Below are 19,489 nucleotides of genomic sequence, written 5' to 3'. Positions count from 1 at the left end.
TCTTGTTCAGACCAAATTTAGACTTTTGTTTCCCTTCATTTTCTGTTCTGTATTGCATCTCAGGAAGTGCTTTTTGCTTTATTTTTCTCAGTTTTCCCTGAATCACACTTATGTTGCATTTACAAGAAGATTATGCATGTGGAATATTATGACTAAGTATTTAATGGTCATTATTGATACTTTATAAATTATTACAGTATATTCTATGTTTCTCATTACATGCTTTGGTAGATTTGCTTTGCTCTTGCTTTGTGTTACTAATGTCATTAATTGCTGTTTGTGTTTCTCCATTTTGATCCTGCAAATCCTTGATTTCATGGTCAATCTTCATATTAATTTCTGACTTACAAACTTCTAAATTCTTACCCCATTCTTGTTTTTCGTAATCTACTTTCTTGCAGCAACCATCAGTTTTCACATCAAGGTTTATAACCTTCTGTTCCAGTGCATCAAACATAGTATTAAGTTGTGCTGTTGCCACATTAATTTCCTTTAATCCATTATCTGTTTTCTTTTGTGCTACTATTGATCTTGAAAATTAATTTTCACATAAACATCATATACTGATCATCATACTGAATTGTAAATTAATTTTCACATAGACATCATATACTGATCATCATACCAAATTTATGAGGTGTCAGCTGATGCTGTATGCTAACTTAATGTATGTAACTCCTCTGTTGGCTCATTAGTAATCTTAACGTTCAGAGTCATTTTATCTGATATCGTCATTGCAGTCAGTCACGTCATTCTGACTAGGTACTACACATCCTGGGTTTACATTATCATTGTTTACCATGAAATCAACATTTTTACTGTCTTCAGTATTAACTAATTCTACATTACCATTTAAATCATTTGTGGCTACTTCAAAATTCTCAGTGAGATCATTGGTTTTTTAATTCTCTATTTCAGATTTAACACCAAAGTGTTAATCTATGTTTTTACTAAAATTATTTTTGACTGAACTGGACATAAAATTAAACCCATATCTGATTTCACTACCATTTATTTGTATTTGACCCACTTAATCATCCCTACTGCTGTATGACTGAATTCATTTTCTACTGCCAAGAGCACATCTCAAATCTTTTATCTAGACAATTTACTTATGCTGATGTTCCAATTACAAACCTTAAGACTGCTATTCGCAAGCATAAAATTTACTCTACTTTTATTTCTTGACATATTATTGTTGATTCTCACAGCTTTTGGCTGCACCCCAGCTGCAATTCCGCTGTCGTTGTATGCTGAAACACACATCAGTGGTGCCCTATTCTGCTAACTGCACTCACCACTATGTGTTCTCACTTCACATGTTGTCTGTGGATGTCTCGTGCTGCTATGGACGCTGCGTCATCTTGTAGCATGACGAATCTTTAAGTGATGATTTACAATGTAATTCCATCGGCCCTGCACACAACATTAACTTTTATTCTCTTAGCACTTCACCACTTCCCATTCCTGATTTACACTAGTATTACCTTTATAGCAACAAAAAATTTAATTTAGTGTCATCAATTATTATAGTTCAACAAAAGCTCAACAACAATTCAAACACAGTTATTTTGCAGTCCTCTGGCCATTTACAGTTCACATGTACACAGTCCTTCCTTCCGCACTTTGCTAATTGGGTACAGTTCAGTTCTTGTTAATAAAAGCCTAAAACCTAGCCTCTTCATTTGAAAGCACTTCAACTTCAGCAATATACCCCGCAAGGGTTGCCATGTATGCCGAGAGAGAGAGAGAGAGAGAGAGAGAGAGAGAGAGAGAAAGAGAGAGAGAGGGAGGGGGGGTTACATTTGTATGATAAATACCTTCCCTCAGAAATATCCCATCAGCAGCTACTGTGGTGAACACGGACAGCACTCAGAGTGAAGTCTTGTACACAAGTCTGCGTGTACGACAGCACTGTGCAATGAGAGCCGTGATTGAGTGAGTGGCAATCACACTCAGCACTTTCACCTGAAGAGCACTAATTGCAGTGCCGCTTGCACCTCAAGTGGGAAGTCTGATGACATGTATGAATTCAGCAGCTGTCAGAGATGTGGTTGACGACAAATACAGTTTGCTAATGGTTGTGGTTAAACAGTTTACCTTGCATATCTGTCATTTTGTTGCCAGCAGCCTGGAAAGGTGGCAGCCTACAAGTACACACCTGTGTTTCATACTGGTGGAGCCCTTGCTGATAGTTATATATACTGACATCAAACTATGATTAGACCTAATCTATTCACATGTACAGTTATGGTATAGATTAGTTCACCCCACATTCCCTCATCACCCTTCCATGTCTACCCTTAATAGTACCAAGAACCCATTACTATTGAATAATTCAAACAAAGCATTTATCTAACTTTACACAGACCCTTGTCAGCTTTCTTTATATTGTCAACATCAAGATCTGTCTAACGCAATTATTTGAGTTATACAGAATCACATTCTTGAGGCCAAGGTTCTGGTAAGTTGTAGGAATAGTGGTTAATAAAGCATTCTTATACTTTGTTCATAAATAACTGAGAATGTTCAGTTTCCTGCCTGATATCCACTGACAATGTTTTATAGACTTTTTCACCAGAATATGAAACATTGTCCTGAACCCTTGTTCCCTAGAGACAGATGTCATAGTGTGGAGAGGATGGCGCTGTACAATTAAATAGTTGTTGTAGTATTTGTTGAAACGTGCAGTAATGGACAAAGGGAAGTTTCTCACTAACAAAGAGTCTATAGCCTCACCAACTTGTGCACTGCTTCATCTTTATGAAAACCACAGTGTTACCTACTTCACTTGGTATTTGTAATTGTGATGATGCACTAGATCACTTAATTGAATAGAAATGTAGTTGTAGTACAGGAGTATTCTAATTAAATTTAAACTTTAAAACAGCTGCAGAAATAACTCCACTGTTCAGAATGCCATCAAATTGCAACAGGATATTATTGGAGAGAGGAGAAAACATATGGAAGAAGAAAAATAAACAGTTACAAAATGTAGCAATACATGGCCCTGTAAGCTTCATAATTTAATGATTCTCTACTACAAATGACAAATGAATCACACAACAATGCCTAAGGTGTACACTTGCTGTTAAACAAACTGTACTACTCAATGTGCATGTCCCCACAGGAGTGATACTCTTATTTACGTAAGCCCATCCACCATCACCAGGGCATATCACATCAGATGGGAAAAATTGGTTTTTTAACTGTCCTGAGGCAAAAACTGCATGGAAAGCATCAATCAAAATCAAATTGGATTATTAATTTCTGTGTGACTGGTATAAAACATGTTCAGAATGCTGTCCACCATTTTCTGCAACAAGTTGAAATTGAGAAACAGCATGTTTCACAACTGATAGAAGTGTTTCCGGTGTCACATTCAGGATGTGTTCCACAATGTGTGACTTCAGTGCACCGTAGTTGCCAGTCGGAACACTGAACACATCATCTTTCAGATAGCCCCACAGCCAGAAGTCATACAGATTAAAATCAGGTGATTGGGATGGCCAGGCTGTAGGGAAATGGCTGATAATTCTAGCATTTCTGTAATAATACTTCAGCTGCTGGTTAACTGGATTTGTAGTGTACAGAGGGGTGCCATCTTGCATAAACATGATCCCATCCACACATCCACACTGTTGGAGAGCTGGAATGACATCATTGCACAAAAGATACTGACAGCACTTACCAGTGGTGGTACAGGGAACAGGACCCGAAGCTCCTGTCACTTCAAAAAAATATGTAGCTGTGGTAAATGATGCAGTACACCCTCACCACACAGTTTCAGGATGAGGTGGTACTGGTTGATTTGCATGTGGATTTTCCGTTGCCCAAATTTGACAATTCTGTGTATTCACATATCTTGTGAAGTGAGCTTCATCTGTCCATAAAATCTTCCACAACCAATCATTGTCCCCTTCCATGTGAGCAAGAAAATCTAAAGCAAAGGTCTCTCTTGGTGGCGGATCAACATGAAGCAACTTGTGAACATGGATAATTAATTACCAATAGACGACAAAAAAGGATGTTACATAAGGATTTACGCACCATGCTCAATTGTATGTCCAGTGTTTGGGCAATTCCCCATACTCTATACGTTTGTACACCACCAATTGTCTCCTCCTACACTGCAGTGACCACTGCTTTCACTGACGTCGAATCAATTCATTTCCTCCCTCTACCACGTTGCACACCAAAATCACCAGTTTTTTCGACTTTCTGAATCATTTTCTCCATTTCCACGGCAGTCACCAGACAAATGCCTTTTTGCAAAGCCTTCAGGGCCGAAACTTCTGCAGAGTGATGTGTGCACAGTCATCATTCTTGTAATACAGCTATAGAAGCTGAGCACAATCCTGCATTCAGACAGTCATGGCGAACGCCGCACATGTGAAAGGAGGAAAAACCACGTACCCGTCGTGTTTATACCAACTTCAGTGGGTTGTGCACATGACAGGTGTTTTCATTGACACATTGTGACATACAGTGCCATCCATTGATCAATTTTCACACATTTTTTATCTTCTGATATACGTTTTCCCTCTTCTCTGATAATATTCCATGGCAATTTGATGTGATTGTGACCAGTGGTGTAATTTCTACAGTGTTTTGAAAACTTAACTTGTAGTAAATGATGATGATGATGATGATTTTGAGTTCATAATTGTACTTTATATAAATTGCACCAGGTAGTGTTCATTTCTGCCAGTCACATGGTCATGATATTATGTTCTTTTCCTTTCCTTTGTTTACAAAAGTTACAAAATGTTCGTGATAGCTGCTTACTTACATTGACCAGTGTTGTATTTTCTAACAGGTGAACCATATGCTGTACCAGCTAGACAGAGGAAATATTTTAAACCTAGCTGGTGGCACAGAGACGACAATGAATCAGGTATATATTCACTATACCTATGCTGTAGTGATGTTTGCAATTAGTTTTATGCTTATGTGATTTCTATAAATATTCACAGGGTAATGCTGTGAACTGTTCTTTGCGTACTGTGCAGATATAATTTTTCTCAGATCCTTTCAAATATTACTTATACTTCTCAATGGGATTGTTTGATATTTGTGATAATGGATTTTTTTGGGAAGAAATGAATGTTACATTCTTGAGTCAGCATTAATTAATTCTATAACTATAAAGTATGCATGTGAAAGGTCCTGGTTATTTAGATGATTTTATTTCAAATTATTATGAGTCTGTGAGAGTTATTCACTTTCCAAGGCAGGTGCATAATAAATAGAGTCCAGATTTCTGTGCAAACATAAGTTGCATGAATTTTTGCATGTGTCGCCATTTTCTGGATAAATGAATATTTTTTAAGATGGTATGAATTGGAACACTAGTAATGCATGTTATATCACATTTTTGACCTTTTTATGCAATAACGTGTGTGACACCATCTTTTATTGATTTATTCATGCGAACTGCGCCAAGATGCAGTACATACGCAATTCTGCAAATATGTTGTAGTTTGTGAACTTCATAGTGAGCTCAAGTGCTCTACTTCAGCTCAGTAGTTGTCAGTAGAAGTCAATATACTTTGTGGCAAAACTAAATTAAAAAAGGGTATTATTATTATTGTTGTTGTTGTTGTTGTTGTTGTTGTTGTGCAATGCTGCTCCATATGTGATGAAGGCTGGGAAAGCCATGAAATATTTTTATCATAACTTGAAGTGTCTAACATTGCTGGCCCATGCGCTGCATCATGTTACTGTAAAGGTGCTCCAAATTTGATTGTGTGAATACACTGTTACAAACAATGATACAAACAAAGAAAATTGATGCACAAAATACAAAGATTTGAAACTGCTGATAGCAATATTTCATATGCTGCCCTTTTTTCCAATTGAAGGTACTCTTAAAAGCGCTTGTCAATGTTGCTGGATTTAGAGATATTCTTCCAGATTTTGCTGTGCCCCTACAACCTTTTTTAACCAGGTGGGGTACCTGGATTAATGCTGCCATCTTTTACTGTGGTTATTTTGATTACGTTGTCAGTAAGAGACATTGAATTCTTTCAGATCTTTGGAAGTTGACATCTCTTTGCTTCATTCAGCCGAAAAGCCTTAAGGTACTGCAGAGTAGGTTTTTTGCTTAATTTTTGGGCTGTAGGTTTTCGAGGTCACTAACGCAGTTTGCATTAAAGATGTGATAGCGATATTCAAGGAAACAGATACGAGGCAAGACCACATTTACTTCAAATCAAATTCTGTTCATTTTCTTTGAAAATACCAAAGTTGCAAGTCACACGTGGAGTCACAGACAGTTATTGTAGAGGCCAAAGATCTTTGCAATCATTCTGTGGAGAAGTAGGTGTTGTTGGTTTTAAGATGACAAAGTTATCGTATCATATCCTGATTTTGAGTTTTCAAAGAATACAAAAATATTTTGTTTCAAAAGTGTGAAACTATTATCATCTCGATCAGACTTTATCCAAAATTTCTTCACCGAAATATGTATGTGTCACTCCTTGTGACATAGAAACATCATTTTCTGTCACATATTTTAATTATTTATCTGCCTTATTATGCGTATTTAATTATATGATATTGCATGGAAGTATGCATCGTTTATGATTTGATAGTGCATGAAACTCTGTGCTCTAGTAATAACATTATGAGTAATTTAATAAGTAAAGGTATTAACTCACCAAATAATTTAGACACTGAGTCACTGATAGACACATAAAGAAGACAAGAGATGGCTGCTAGCTTTCAGATGAAGTCTGGCACATTGTTTAATCAGCTAGGACGTTTCTATACTACACACACTCCCATGCAGAGTGAAAAATATGGTATATACTTGAGTATAAGACAGTCCTGAATATAAGATGAGCCCCCCCCACCACCCCTTTTTATGAGTGGTTTCTTGGGAAAAGCACACTCTCACTAATCAAATTTACAAACTATTATTCATGAAAGGGATATGTCTAAATGGTTAACATTATGCCTATTCTGTATTTATGCAATTTATTTATTGTTGACATTTTGATATGACATGGGGAAATTAAACAAACAAAAGGAAATTTTTGTAATTATACTCTGCATTCTCTTGCTGTTGTGTCTGTAATCCTATACTTTGTATTTTTTTTGCCTGTCCACATATGTTACATCAAATGTCTGTTTTTCACCTGTGCACTGCAGATATGTACATGTGCAAGGGGAGTGGAAAAGGTTGTTACATATGGCTTATGATGACAACATACAGCAGGCCATTTGGTTAGGGCTTGTAAGTGGACATTCATTGCTGTTGTTAAATGACAGAACAGGATATTAGGTAAAATAAAGAGAATGTATTCAAATTTACAGTACACAAGGGGCACGCCTAGGGTTGGAAGTTACTAGGTTTAGGCCAGTTTAGGAGATTGAACTTCTAATTGAAATGGGCAGCAGAAGGGGAGGTGGTTCATGTTAACTTACGTTGATGGCCAATCATGAAACGTAGAACTGGACGCTTTGCCTGCTATTAAAGACGTCAGTTCTGTTTGAGGTCTGGATCACAAGAGAGTGAGGCAACTGTGTCCTGCACTGCAGAATGCTCCAGCATCCACATATGTGACCTGTATCCCACCCACGCTGTTTGCCAAAACCAGTGGTGTGAATTTGCTAGCAGTTTCAGCACAGGGCTGAGGGCACCTCTTGTCAGCAGTGTGAACTGGACGGAACTGCGTTGGTTCTGAAAGGCAGGCAAATTGTGTCATGTATGCCCTATGGAAGTTGCTCTGGGAGCAAACTTGTAAAGATTTTACTGGGGTCTTCTAAATAAAATTTTTTAAACCAGTTTCTTAAAATATTGCTTGACTTGCTGCCACCCTGTACATTGCTTACCCCTTCCAGAGGAGTGGTGACTCACATTCTTTACAAAAGGATGTCAGTCACTGCTGGAAAGTTGGTTTTCCCTAGTGGGAGCCTTCATGCTGTGGGAGGGTTCTGTTACAATTGTTTTCATTTAGTGTAAGTGGCAGGGGACTCAGATGTAGTCAAGTTTATTAAATTTCATGAGTTAAGAAAACAGTAAAATATTAACTGTTCAGAATTTACGTGGCAATGCAATAGGTCCTGTAATAACTGAAATCATCATTGTCCAGATTATAAATTCTTAAAATATATGAAGTTAAAATCATTGAAGAAAGCATCACAAAGGAGGAATGAACTATTGTGGTTACTTTTATGTTGGGGAGAAAAAAATCTATTATTAATTTACTGTTTCAGTAGTAAACTCATTGTCATAGAAAGCAGATGCTGCCCAAACTGGATGAGCGCTGATCTTTAAATGGTTTATAGCCTCCCCCCACCCCCCCCCCCCCCCACCCAAAATGTGTAGTTCTTTGTATTTTCTGGAAAATATTAGTCTCATTTCCAAATTGTTGAACTAATACCAAAATATTAAATGCAACAACTACATTACAGAATACTTAATTCTGTAATGGTCAAAGTATTTGTGTGAAAAACATAATAAATCAGCTTACTGCAGAACATTAACACGTGGTGTGGCTTATGACTGGACTAAGTGCATCTGAAAAGGGGTATTAACCTAAGTAAAAACTTTCTATGTCGTCTGACTATTTTTGCAGCCAGTAGATGCACAAAGTTTCTCAGAGTACAAAATATTAACACATTTCAGTAAAATGGAGTTGTCACTTACTAAGTTGTAGACATGCGGTACCATAAACCTTGTATAACCCAAACCTTAAAGTAGAGAAGTACAAAGCCTTTTTGTACCGACAAAATCCTGGACTTGAAGGTGAAATCAGTGAATAGCAAAGGCTGCACATCAAAACCCATGAATTTCTAATATTAACATTCTATCTACTCAATTTACATTACCTTGTATCATATCATAGAGTAACAGTCCTTCTAAACATTGTGCACTATAGCATACAGAGAGAGAGAGAGAGAGAGAGAGAGAGAGAGAGACAGAGAGAGAGAGAGAGAGAGAGAGAGAGAGAATTATTATACCTAGATCAGGAGTCCACAGTTGTTTCCACTGGAAAACAATTGTAGCATAAACTCGCCAGACCATGTAATTAGTTATCTCTGCCTTAACTTGGATACATATATCCAATAAGTATAAAAGATAAAAAATAAGTATAATAGACACCACTAAGAGGGACTCCATATTCTATATTTGACAACAAAACAAAACGTTCACTGAAGCAGACTTGTAATAAGTTGCATTTTAGAAAAAATTTAGTACGGTAAACTTGATACATTCATTTGAAAGAAAAAACAAAAATCTTGTCAATAAAAGAGATCTACAAGTGAAATATAATATAACACCAAAATTCTACAACAAAAGTAGTTAAATTCATCATGTGACAAAGATCTATATAGTAGATGATAGAGGGTATCTTTAAACACCTCAAACTCCTCATAAATACATAAACTTCCTACATAATACAAATAGGAGTGCACCTGGGCCATCCTCAAAAATTATTAATGGTCACCTATTTATTTATAGGTCTAGTTTTGTAGGACCAAATTGAGGAGCAAATTTCTAAGGTCATGGAATTTGTTAGTACATTAAATTACAACATATAAGTAATGACAGATAAAAAAAGTTTATGAACCCAAAAAAGTCAAGTAATAAGTCTGAGTAAATGCAGTGAGCAATTTAAAATAGGAACCAGTTTAATTTTTCAAACAACTTCTTGACAGAATAGTAGGAGTGACCCAAGACAAAACTCATCATTTTCAATTTGAAAGGGTGTGGATTACTGCTAAGATTTTTTAATTCTTGTGGTAGCTTATTGAAAATAGATGCAGCAGTATACTGGACACTTTTCTGCACAAAAGTTGTGGAAGTGCAATCCAAATGCAGATTGTATTTCTTCCTAGTATCATATGAGTGAAATTTGCTAATTCTTGGGAATAAGCTGACGACAATAAAGAATATATATATATATTGAGAGGCCAATGTCAGAATTGCCAGATGAGTGAACAGGAGTCAACAAGAGATTCATGAACTTACACCACTTACTTCCTGAACTATCCATTCTGAGCCAAAAATATCCTTGCCACATTGGAGGCATAAGGTCTATAGAGTCCTTAAGGTGCTCACATCTGTGGAGCAAGGAATAGTAGTCTACTTTCATCAGAAGGCACAGAAATGGTGCTCACAGGAAAGAAGAAAGAAAATAGAATGGATCATGACATTACAATGAAATGAAAGAAAGTGTCATGATCAGCTGGGGACTCTGTGGTTACCGATCACAATGTGCTATCTGCACATCCGTGGAGATTAATCGAAAACTCTCAAAAATATATCTTAAGAAACTTCTCATCACAACAACTAAGCATGAAATACTTCAACACCAACAACAGAGTTTAAAACATGTATAACAAACTTGCTACAGTAAATATGTTCAATGGAAGCGACAGTCAAATGGGCCCCCTATGCTCACAGCATGTACTTGTGTAATGAGACGCAGCTCAGTGTACTCAGCACTCACATGGTTGAGTGGTGAACTGCGATAGGTTGGCAGTAGACTTTGCCTGAGGCTGGTATGTGTAGATGCAGTATCTGGTGTGGTATTGTATCCAACGCACTGTAGCACCCAGTCTCAACTCACAGTGGAATAACAGCCGTGAGTTCTGACTGATCTCACAATGTAAAACATGAGCAAAAAGTAAACAGCCGCCATATAGACAAAACGGTGGGAACAAACCATGTTTCTGATACCATTGTACATGGGGAGGGAGAGGGAAGTAGGTTGTTACATACAACTTACGCAAACAATGTACAGCAGGTGTAAGTCTGTGTTTATTGATATCTTGATGCCATTGAAGTTTAGTATGGGATCTTAGTAGTAGTAGTAGTAGTAATAGTATGAGCTTTATTCATCTGTAGATCTCTTGTTACAAGTATATAGGACATGTCAAAGTATTTACAAGTTTAGATCAATTTAAAATAAGCTAATTCGTATACACATATATTTACAGACTTCTAGTTAGAGACAATCATTAGATTTGCTCCTGTTATACAATACTTTTTTTCTACAAATAACATATTTAATAATGCAATGCCACACTGTTCATTCATATCTACTATCAGTAGCTGCACACACTATACACGCGATGTTTCATAGCACTTAACTCACTAACACACACACACACACACACACACACACACACACACACACACACACACACACACACACACACACTGGTGATCTCTGGGCCATTTTCTGTGCCACTACTTCCCATTTGCTACCCTGGAAAACTGATGCAGCATTTCTCCATAATGAGTGAGATGTTGAGTTTAGAAAGAGGAAGAGTTGTTAGCATTGTGCTATCCGTAGCCTGGGGGTAAGTATTTCTAGAAAGGAAACAGTTGGGAAAAAACATGAACTGAAAGTATTATGTGGAATGTTGCACATATTATTATTATTATTATTGATATTATTATTTATTTGTATAACTTTTTTTATAAGACCCCTACCCTGTTTTATAGAAGTGAACCTTCAATGTATAAAATGTATAGCATAACAGGTACATTTTAGCTGCCTTTTTAAATAAGTGTTTTTGCAATTTTTTAAATCTCTTTTAGTAATTTATTGTACAGTTTTATTCCTTGGTAGAAAGTTCTGTTTTGAGTTTTATGTTAATTTTTTTTGGTAAATGTAAGTTGAGACTATCTCTTGTTGATTGGTCATGTACAGAGCGGTTTGTGCAGTAATTACCAATGTTATTTTTGATGTGTAAAACTTACTGATAAATGTATTCACATGGAGCAGTTAAAATCCTCAGTGTTTTGAACAGATCTTTACAATGAGCTTGACCAGTGTTTTTGGTTATTATCCTTATGGCTCGTTTCTGGAGTATGAAAATTGTGTTCGTATTTTGTGCATTTGTTCCCCAAAAAAAGATTGCCATAGCTAAGAATTGAGTGTACATATGAATAATATGTAAGTAAAAGACACTGCATGTTACACACTGATGATAGGATTGTAAGGGCATATCATGCTGATAACATTCTGTTTGCAAGTGCCTTTATGAGTTCACAACACTTTAACTGAGAATCAATATTCAATCTTAGAACTTTTGCATTTGTTACAGAGTCTATAGAGGTGCCATCTACATTTAATTTAACATTGTCATTTTTCCTCTTCAAACTGAAATTCATGGCATTAGTTTTCTTTATGTTCAATGTCACTTTATTGCTTCTTGACCAATCATAAACTTCCTTGAGAGTTTCATTTACTTTCTCGGCAAGGAGTTCTCTTGTTTTCTCAATGACTATAATATTACTGTCATTAGTGAAGAGAATTTTTTCAACATGAGTACCACTACTGGGAAAGTCATTGATCAGGAACAGTATTGGTCCTAATATGCTACATTTCAGAACCCCTGTATTAACGTATTTTGATTCTGATAAGAGTTTTGCTGAATGTTTGGATCTATTTGAAGTATTTATTTATTTATCTTACCTGTCAAAACATGTATTTAACATGCATGGGCAATGGTACAATAATCACATTTAGACTATTGATACACAATTTATACAGATTACATGTTATTAAGTAAAAGATCATTTACATATATTTAACATATCATTCCTGAGATCAAATCATGTCAGCACTATAATGTATGGGCACTTCAATATAAGCCATTTTTTAACTCATTTTTAAAAATTCTACCTGAAAACTATTTCAGGTTGTTTGGCAGAGAATTATAAAATATTGCTTCCTTAATGAATAAGGTATTTGTTGTTAGATTTAATCTTCTGCTCAACATATGTTTGGCAGAGAATTATAAAAATTGGCTTCCTTAATGAATAAGGTATTTGTTGTTAGATTTAATCTTCTGCTCACCATATGGAAGTCTTGTACCGTAATTATGGATTTTCATATTTCTGTTTGGATTTTCATATTTCTATTTGTCACTTTTTTGTCTTTTTTTCCCTAATAATATTGATTGAAACATATATACTGCATAGATAGTCATAATATTAAAATTAATAAACAGGTTTTTGCATGAAGTTCTGGGTCTTACGTTTGCCATAGTTCTTATTACTCTTCTTATATTGTATTGGCTACACCCACCCCACAATACAATTCTGTATGATAGATGGGGATATACCAACCCAAAATACATATTTTTATTGCTTCAATATCTAGATATTGAACTAATCTCCTTAGAAAATGCAGACTAGATGTTATTTTACCACAGACATGATCTATTTGCTGATTCCACGAAAGTCTGTCATCTATATATATCCCCAGAAATTTACATTCTGAACAGGTATTTTTCCTGAATGTCCTCATTTACAACAGTATTTTTATTTGAGCCACTTGTATGTGTTACCTCTACTCTTTGTACCCAGTCTGTTAAGTATGACCGATACCAGTCATTAGCTACCCCTCTTATTCCTAGTGCTTCTAATTTATTTAATAGAATGTTGTGGTCTATTGTATCAAACGCCTTAGAAAAATCCAAAAATATGCCTGTGACACACTCATCTTTATCAAGGGCATCAAGTACAACTTCTGCGAATTCCACTATGGCTGACTCCATATTTTTGTCACTTTGGAAACCAAACTGTGATTTGCTTAAAAGATTGTATTATTCAGGTAATTCATTAATCTGTCTTTCATAATTGCTTCTATTATTTTTGAGAATGCTGACAGCAGAGAAATGGGCCAGTAGTTTTCTATGTATTCTGTATTACCTTTCTTAAGCAGAAGTACAACTCTTGCATGTTTTAACTGCTCTGGAAATGTCCCTGATGTGAAGGTATTCATTTATTGTATTTCTTAAGGGGCCATGTATAGTCCCTATGCATTGTTTCAGTACACACATTGGTACTTCATCTAAGCCTACTGAGTTTTTTTTTTTTTTTGAACAGTTTATGGTTCGAAGTAACAACATAGTATTTAGTGCAATATTATTCACTGGTGTTATATTTGTTTTGGGGAATTTTTGCTGTACCTTCTCTGCAATACTTGAAAAATGCTTGTTTACATAATTTGCTAAGTGGATCATTTACTACCTTATCCCCCTCCTCCGCCCCCCCCCCCCCCCCCCCCTATTTCTTTCTTTATAACATCCCAGATTGGTTTGCTTTTATTCTCTGCATTGTATACCATTTTGTCATTAAATGACTTTTTTGCAGCAATCTGCACCTTCCTATAGATCTTTTTGTATCTGTAATAGAAATTTAAGAATTCTAGATCATTGTGAATCTTTTTCATGGAACTGAAATGCATAGTGTTTAGGAGGACTTCTTAATACCTGCTTTTGTGAGATGTTGATACAGACATGTATACTTTTGGAAATGCATTTTCAAAGTTCAATTTAAACAATGTGGAGAGTTTAGAGCATTTTGTTGGTTGGTTGGTTCTTTGGGGAAAGACCAGACAGCGTGGTCATCGGTAGACAATTTTGTATTCACAACTTTGTTTTTGTAGTTCTTTTGAAAAATATTTTATTATTATTGTTATTTCTGGTAGATGTTGTTTGTAGGCTTGTAGTTAGGGAATGATTCAATGGTATATTTTACAGTTGTTATTTGACAGAGATGGTCTGATAGTCTCAAATCTTCTACAGCTACATCACATTTTTTGCTGTCCATATTTGTGGCCACATGGTCAGTTACTGATGAAGCCATCACAGTAACCCTTATTGCACTATTGACCAAAAGGGACATGCCAAAAGTTAGAAGGATGTTTATGAAGGTGCAGCTGGTTTCATTTATGGTATTAGTGTTGATGTTAATGTCCCAACACAGAATTAAGTTGACCTTTGTACTTGAGACTTTGTCTAGAACTTCTGTTAACTTATTGAAAAACGTTTCCACACTACCACTTGGAGATCTATACACTCACAAAATGATTAATTTTTTGGTGATATCAACTTCTAATAGTTGTATTTTATTTTTCATTGATTGCATGTTTTGATGGAGGATTCTGAAGTCTGTGAAATGCCCCATGTTTCTCTTTCCAATGGTTTGTTTTTCTTTGTTACATCTTTTGTATGTGATATTGGAGGTGTTTTGATAGATTCAGCATTTTTTAAAGTTCTTCAGATACTTTTTAGACAGGGGAACCTGTTGTCTGGATTTATCCTAAAAAACACCTGCTTTTCCTACCTATGACAACAGGTATTTGACCATGTGTGGCCCGAGATCCACCCCCTACACTTTCATGAATCGGCTGTACCAATTTTCCCTTCCCAGCCCTAGTACCTTACTCCTATTAATTTGTGGTGTATTGACTTCTTCACCACGTAACCTTTTTTGTGAAACATCACCTCTCACTCTGTTTGGTGTGCTGCAAGACCAGTATTTATTCAATAATGCTTCAACAAATTATTTATATGATTTACATGTGTTGCTGAATCCTGTTCCCCATGATTTTGCTTCTCCTTTGAACCTACTCATCACGAGTTTGATATTTTGTTGTTCTGCTGTGTTTTCAGGCAAGATGCCCTCAAACTGTCTAATGGGAAGCTACTGGGTGCATAGTTACCTTACAAGAGAAATGATGCAATTTATACACATTAGTGTGATTTTCTATGTCACATACGTGAACTATACATTTTTTTATTTCTTGTTGACACCAAATTTGAACTTTTGTTTCACTTCATTTTCTGTTTTGTATTGCGTCTCAGGAAGTGCTTTTTGCTATATTTTTATCAGTTTTTCCTGAATCACACTTGTGTTGCCTTTACAAGAAGATTATGCATGTGAAATATTACGCCTAAGTATGTAATGGTCATTATTGATACTTTATAAATTATTACAGTATATTCATTATTTCTCATTACATGTTCTGGTAGATTTGCTTTGCTCTTGCTTTATGTTACCAATGTCATCAATTGTTACTTGTGTTACTGCATTTTGATCCTGAAAATCCCTGATTTCATGGTCAGTGTACTTATTAATTTCTGACTTACAAACTTCTAGTTTCTTACCCCATTCTTGTGTTTCATAATCTAGTTTCTTGCAGCATTCTTCAGATTTCACTTCAAGGTTTATAACATTTTGTTCCAGTGCATCAAAATTAGTATTAAGTTGTGCTGTTCCCACATTAATTTCCTCTTATCCATTATTTGTTTTCTTTTGTGCTACTTTTTGTTCTTGCAAAATTAATTTTATCATAGACCTCATATACTAATCATCATACTAAATTGATAAGGTGGCAGCTGATCCTGTATGATAACTTAATGTATGTAACTCATCTCTTGGCTCATTAGTAATGTTAACATCAGAGTCATTTTCTCTGATATCGCATTCTAAACAATCACGTCATTCTGACTAGGTACTACACATTCTGGGTTTACATTATCATTGTTTGCCACTAAATCTACATTTTTACTGTCTACAGTATTAATTAATTCTACATTACCATTTAAATCATTTGTGGCTACTTCAAAATTCTCAGTGAGATCATTGGTTTTTTAATTCTCTATTTCAGATGTAATCTGTGAATCTGTTTTTACATGAATTATTCTTGTCTGAATTGGACATAAAATTAAACCCATATCTGATTTCACTACCATTTACTTGCGTCTGACCCACTGCATCGTCCCTATTGCTGTGCAACTGAACTCCTTTTCTACTGCCAAGACCACATCTCAATTCTTTTATCCAGACTTTTACTAATACTGATGTTCCAATTACAAATCATAAGACTGCCATGTGCAAGCATAAAATGTACTCTACTTTTCTTCTTTGACATATTGTTGCTGATTCTCACAGCTGTTTGCTGCACCCCTAGCTGAAATTCCACTGTTGTTGTGTGCTGAAACCCGCATCAGACGTGCCCTATACTGCACTCACCACTATGTGCTGCCACTGCGCATGTTGTACATGGATGTCTCATGCTGTTATGCACGCTGCACCATTTTGTAGTATGATGAATCTTTAAGTGATGATTTACAATGTAATCCCATTGACCATGCACACAAACATTACTTTTATTCTTTAGCACTTCAGCACTTCCTATTTCTGATTTACACTAATATTACTTCCATAGCAACAAAAAAATTGATTTAGTGTCATCAATCATTATAGTTCAACAAAAGGTCAACAACAATCCAAACACTGTTAATAGCCTATTTATCACAGTTCTTAAGCAATTCTCTAGCCATTTACAGTTCACATGTACACAGTCCTTCCACACTTCGCTAATTGGGTACAGTTCTTGTTAATAAAAGCATAAAAGTTAGCCTCCTCATTTGAAAGCACTTCAACTTCAGAAATATTCCCCGCAAGGGTTGCCATGTATGGCAAGAGAGAGAAGAGTGAGAGAGAGAGAGAGAGAGAGAGAGAGAGAGAGAGAGAGAGAGAGAGAGAAATGGGGTGGGTTTCATTTGTATGATAAATACCTCCCCTCAGAAATATTCCATCAGCAGCTACTGTGGTGAACACGGACAGCACTGAGTGAAGACTTGTACACACGTCTGTGTGTATGACAGCACTGGGCAATGAGAGCCGTGATTGAGGGAGTGGGAATCCCACTCAGCACTTTGGCCCGAAGAGCACTAATTGCAGTGCCTCTTGCACCTCCAGTGGCAAGACTTGTGACATGTATGACTGTGGCAGCTGTCAGAGATGTGGTTGACAGTAAATACAGTTTACTAATGTTTGTGTTTAAACAGTTTACCTTGTATATCTGTGATTTTGTCACTTTCGGCCTGGAAGCGTGGCAGCCTACAAGAACACATATGTGATTCATACTGGTGGATCCCATGCTGGTAGTTATATATACTGACAGCAAACAATGACTAGCCCTAATCTGTTCACATGTACAGTTACAGTTATTACTTCTAGATTAGATCACCCTCCCTCCTCCCTTTCCATCTCTACCCGTAATAGTACTAAGGACCCATTACTATTTAATAATTCAAACAAAGCAATTATCTACCTTTACACAGACCCTTGTCAGCTTTCTTTATACTGACAACATCAAGGTCTATCTAACACAATTATTTGAGTTATAGAGAATCACATTCTTGAGGCCAAGTGTTCTGGTAAGTTGTAGGAATAGTGGTTAATGCAGCATTCTTTTAATGTGCTGAAATAACTAAGAATGTTCATTTTCCTGCCTGATAACCACTGACAATGTTTTATAGACTTTTTCACTAGAATACAAAACTTTGTCCTGAGCCCTTGTACCCTAGAGACACATGGCATAGTGCAGAGAAGATGGCAATGTAGAATTAAATTGTTGTAATATTTGTCGAAACATGCAGAAATGGACAAAGGGACGTTTCTCAGAAACAGAGTCTATAGCCTCATCAACTTGTGCACTTCAAATGGTTCAATGGCTCTGAACACTATGGGACTCAACTGCTGAGGTCATAAGTCCCCTAGAACTTAGAACTACTTAAACCTAACTAACCTAAGGACAACACACACATCCATGCCCGAGGCAGGATTCGAACCTGCGATTATAGCGGTCGCGCGGTTCAAGACTGTAGCGCCAGGACCGCTCAACAACTTGTGCACTACTTCACCTCTATGAAAACCACAGTGTAGGTAACATCACTGGGTATTTGTAATTGTGATGATGCACTTGATCATACTTAACTGCATAGAACTGTAGTAATAGTACAGGATTGTTGTAATTAAAGTTAAACTTTCAAACTGCTGCAGAAGTACCACTACTGGCCAGAACGCCATCAAATTGCAACAGAATATTGTTGGAGAGAGGGGAAAACATATGGCAGAAGAAAAATAAATGGTTACAAAATGTAGCAATAGATGGCACTGTAAGCATCATAATTTAATGATGCTCTACTACAATGACAAATGAATCGCAGAATAATGCATAAGGTGTCCGTTTGACATAAAACAAATGGTACTACTCAGTGTGCATGGGCCTACGTCAGCCCATCCACCATGGCAAGGTCATATCACATCAGATGAGAAGAATCGATTTTTAACTGTGCTGAGGCAAAAACTGCAAAGAAATCATGAATCAAAATCAAACTGGATTATTAATTTTTGTGTGACTGGTACAAAACATGTTCAAAATGCTGTCCACAAATTTCTGCAATAAGTTGAAATTGAGAAACCGCATGTTCCACAACTCATAGAAGTGTTTCCGGTGTCACGTTCTGGATGTGTTCGACAATGCATGCTTTCAATGCAGATAAGTTGGCAATCGGAACAATGAACACAATATCTTTCAGATAGCCCCACAGACCGAAAGTCATACAGATTATAAGCAGTTGATAGGGATGGCCAGGCTGTAGGGAAATGGTGACTCATAATTCTAGTATTTCTAGCATCTCCACATCCCCACTGTTGGAGAGATGGAATGACATCATTGCACAAAAGACACTCACAGAGCTTACCAGTGATGGTACAGGGAACAGGACCTGAAGCTCCTGTCACTTCAAAAAAATATTTAGCTGTGGTAAATGATGGTGTAAACCCTCACCACACAGTGACTGTTTCAGGATGAAGTGGTATTGGTGATTTGCATGTGGGTTTTCCAAAATTTGACAATTTTGTGTATTCACATATCTT

General features: G+C 36.3%; 1 protein-coding gene across 2 annotated transcripts in view; it reads left to right on the top strand.

Moving 5' to 3' along the window:
• LOC126299334 (uncharacterized) overlaps positions 1 to 19,489 on the top strand; it is an 864,357-nt gene that overhangs the window by 399,064 nt on the left and 445,804 nt on the right. For both annotated transcript variants that reach the window (XM_049991164.1, XM_049991163.1), the window contains exon 11: positions 4,820 to 4,897. In XM_049991164.1, coding sequence (XP_049847121.1) covers positions 4,820 to 4,897 — 78 coding nt within the window. The remainder of the gene's footprint in view (positions 1 to 4,819; positions 4,898 to 19,489) is intronic.

This window comes from Schistocerca gregaria, chromosome X, assembly GCF_023897955.1.
Source record: "Schistocerca gregaria isolate iqSchGreg1 chromosome X, iqSchGreg1.2, whole genome shotgun sequence".
NCBI lineage: Eukaryota > Metazoa > Arthropoda > Insecta > Orthoptera > Acrididae > Schistocerca > Schistocerca gregaria.
Note: the sequence above shows the minus strand (reverse complement) of the source record. Positions and strands in the feature narration are given on the sequence as shown.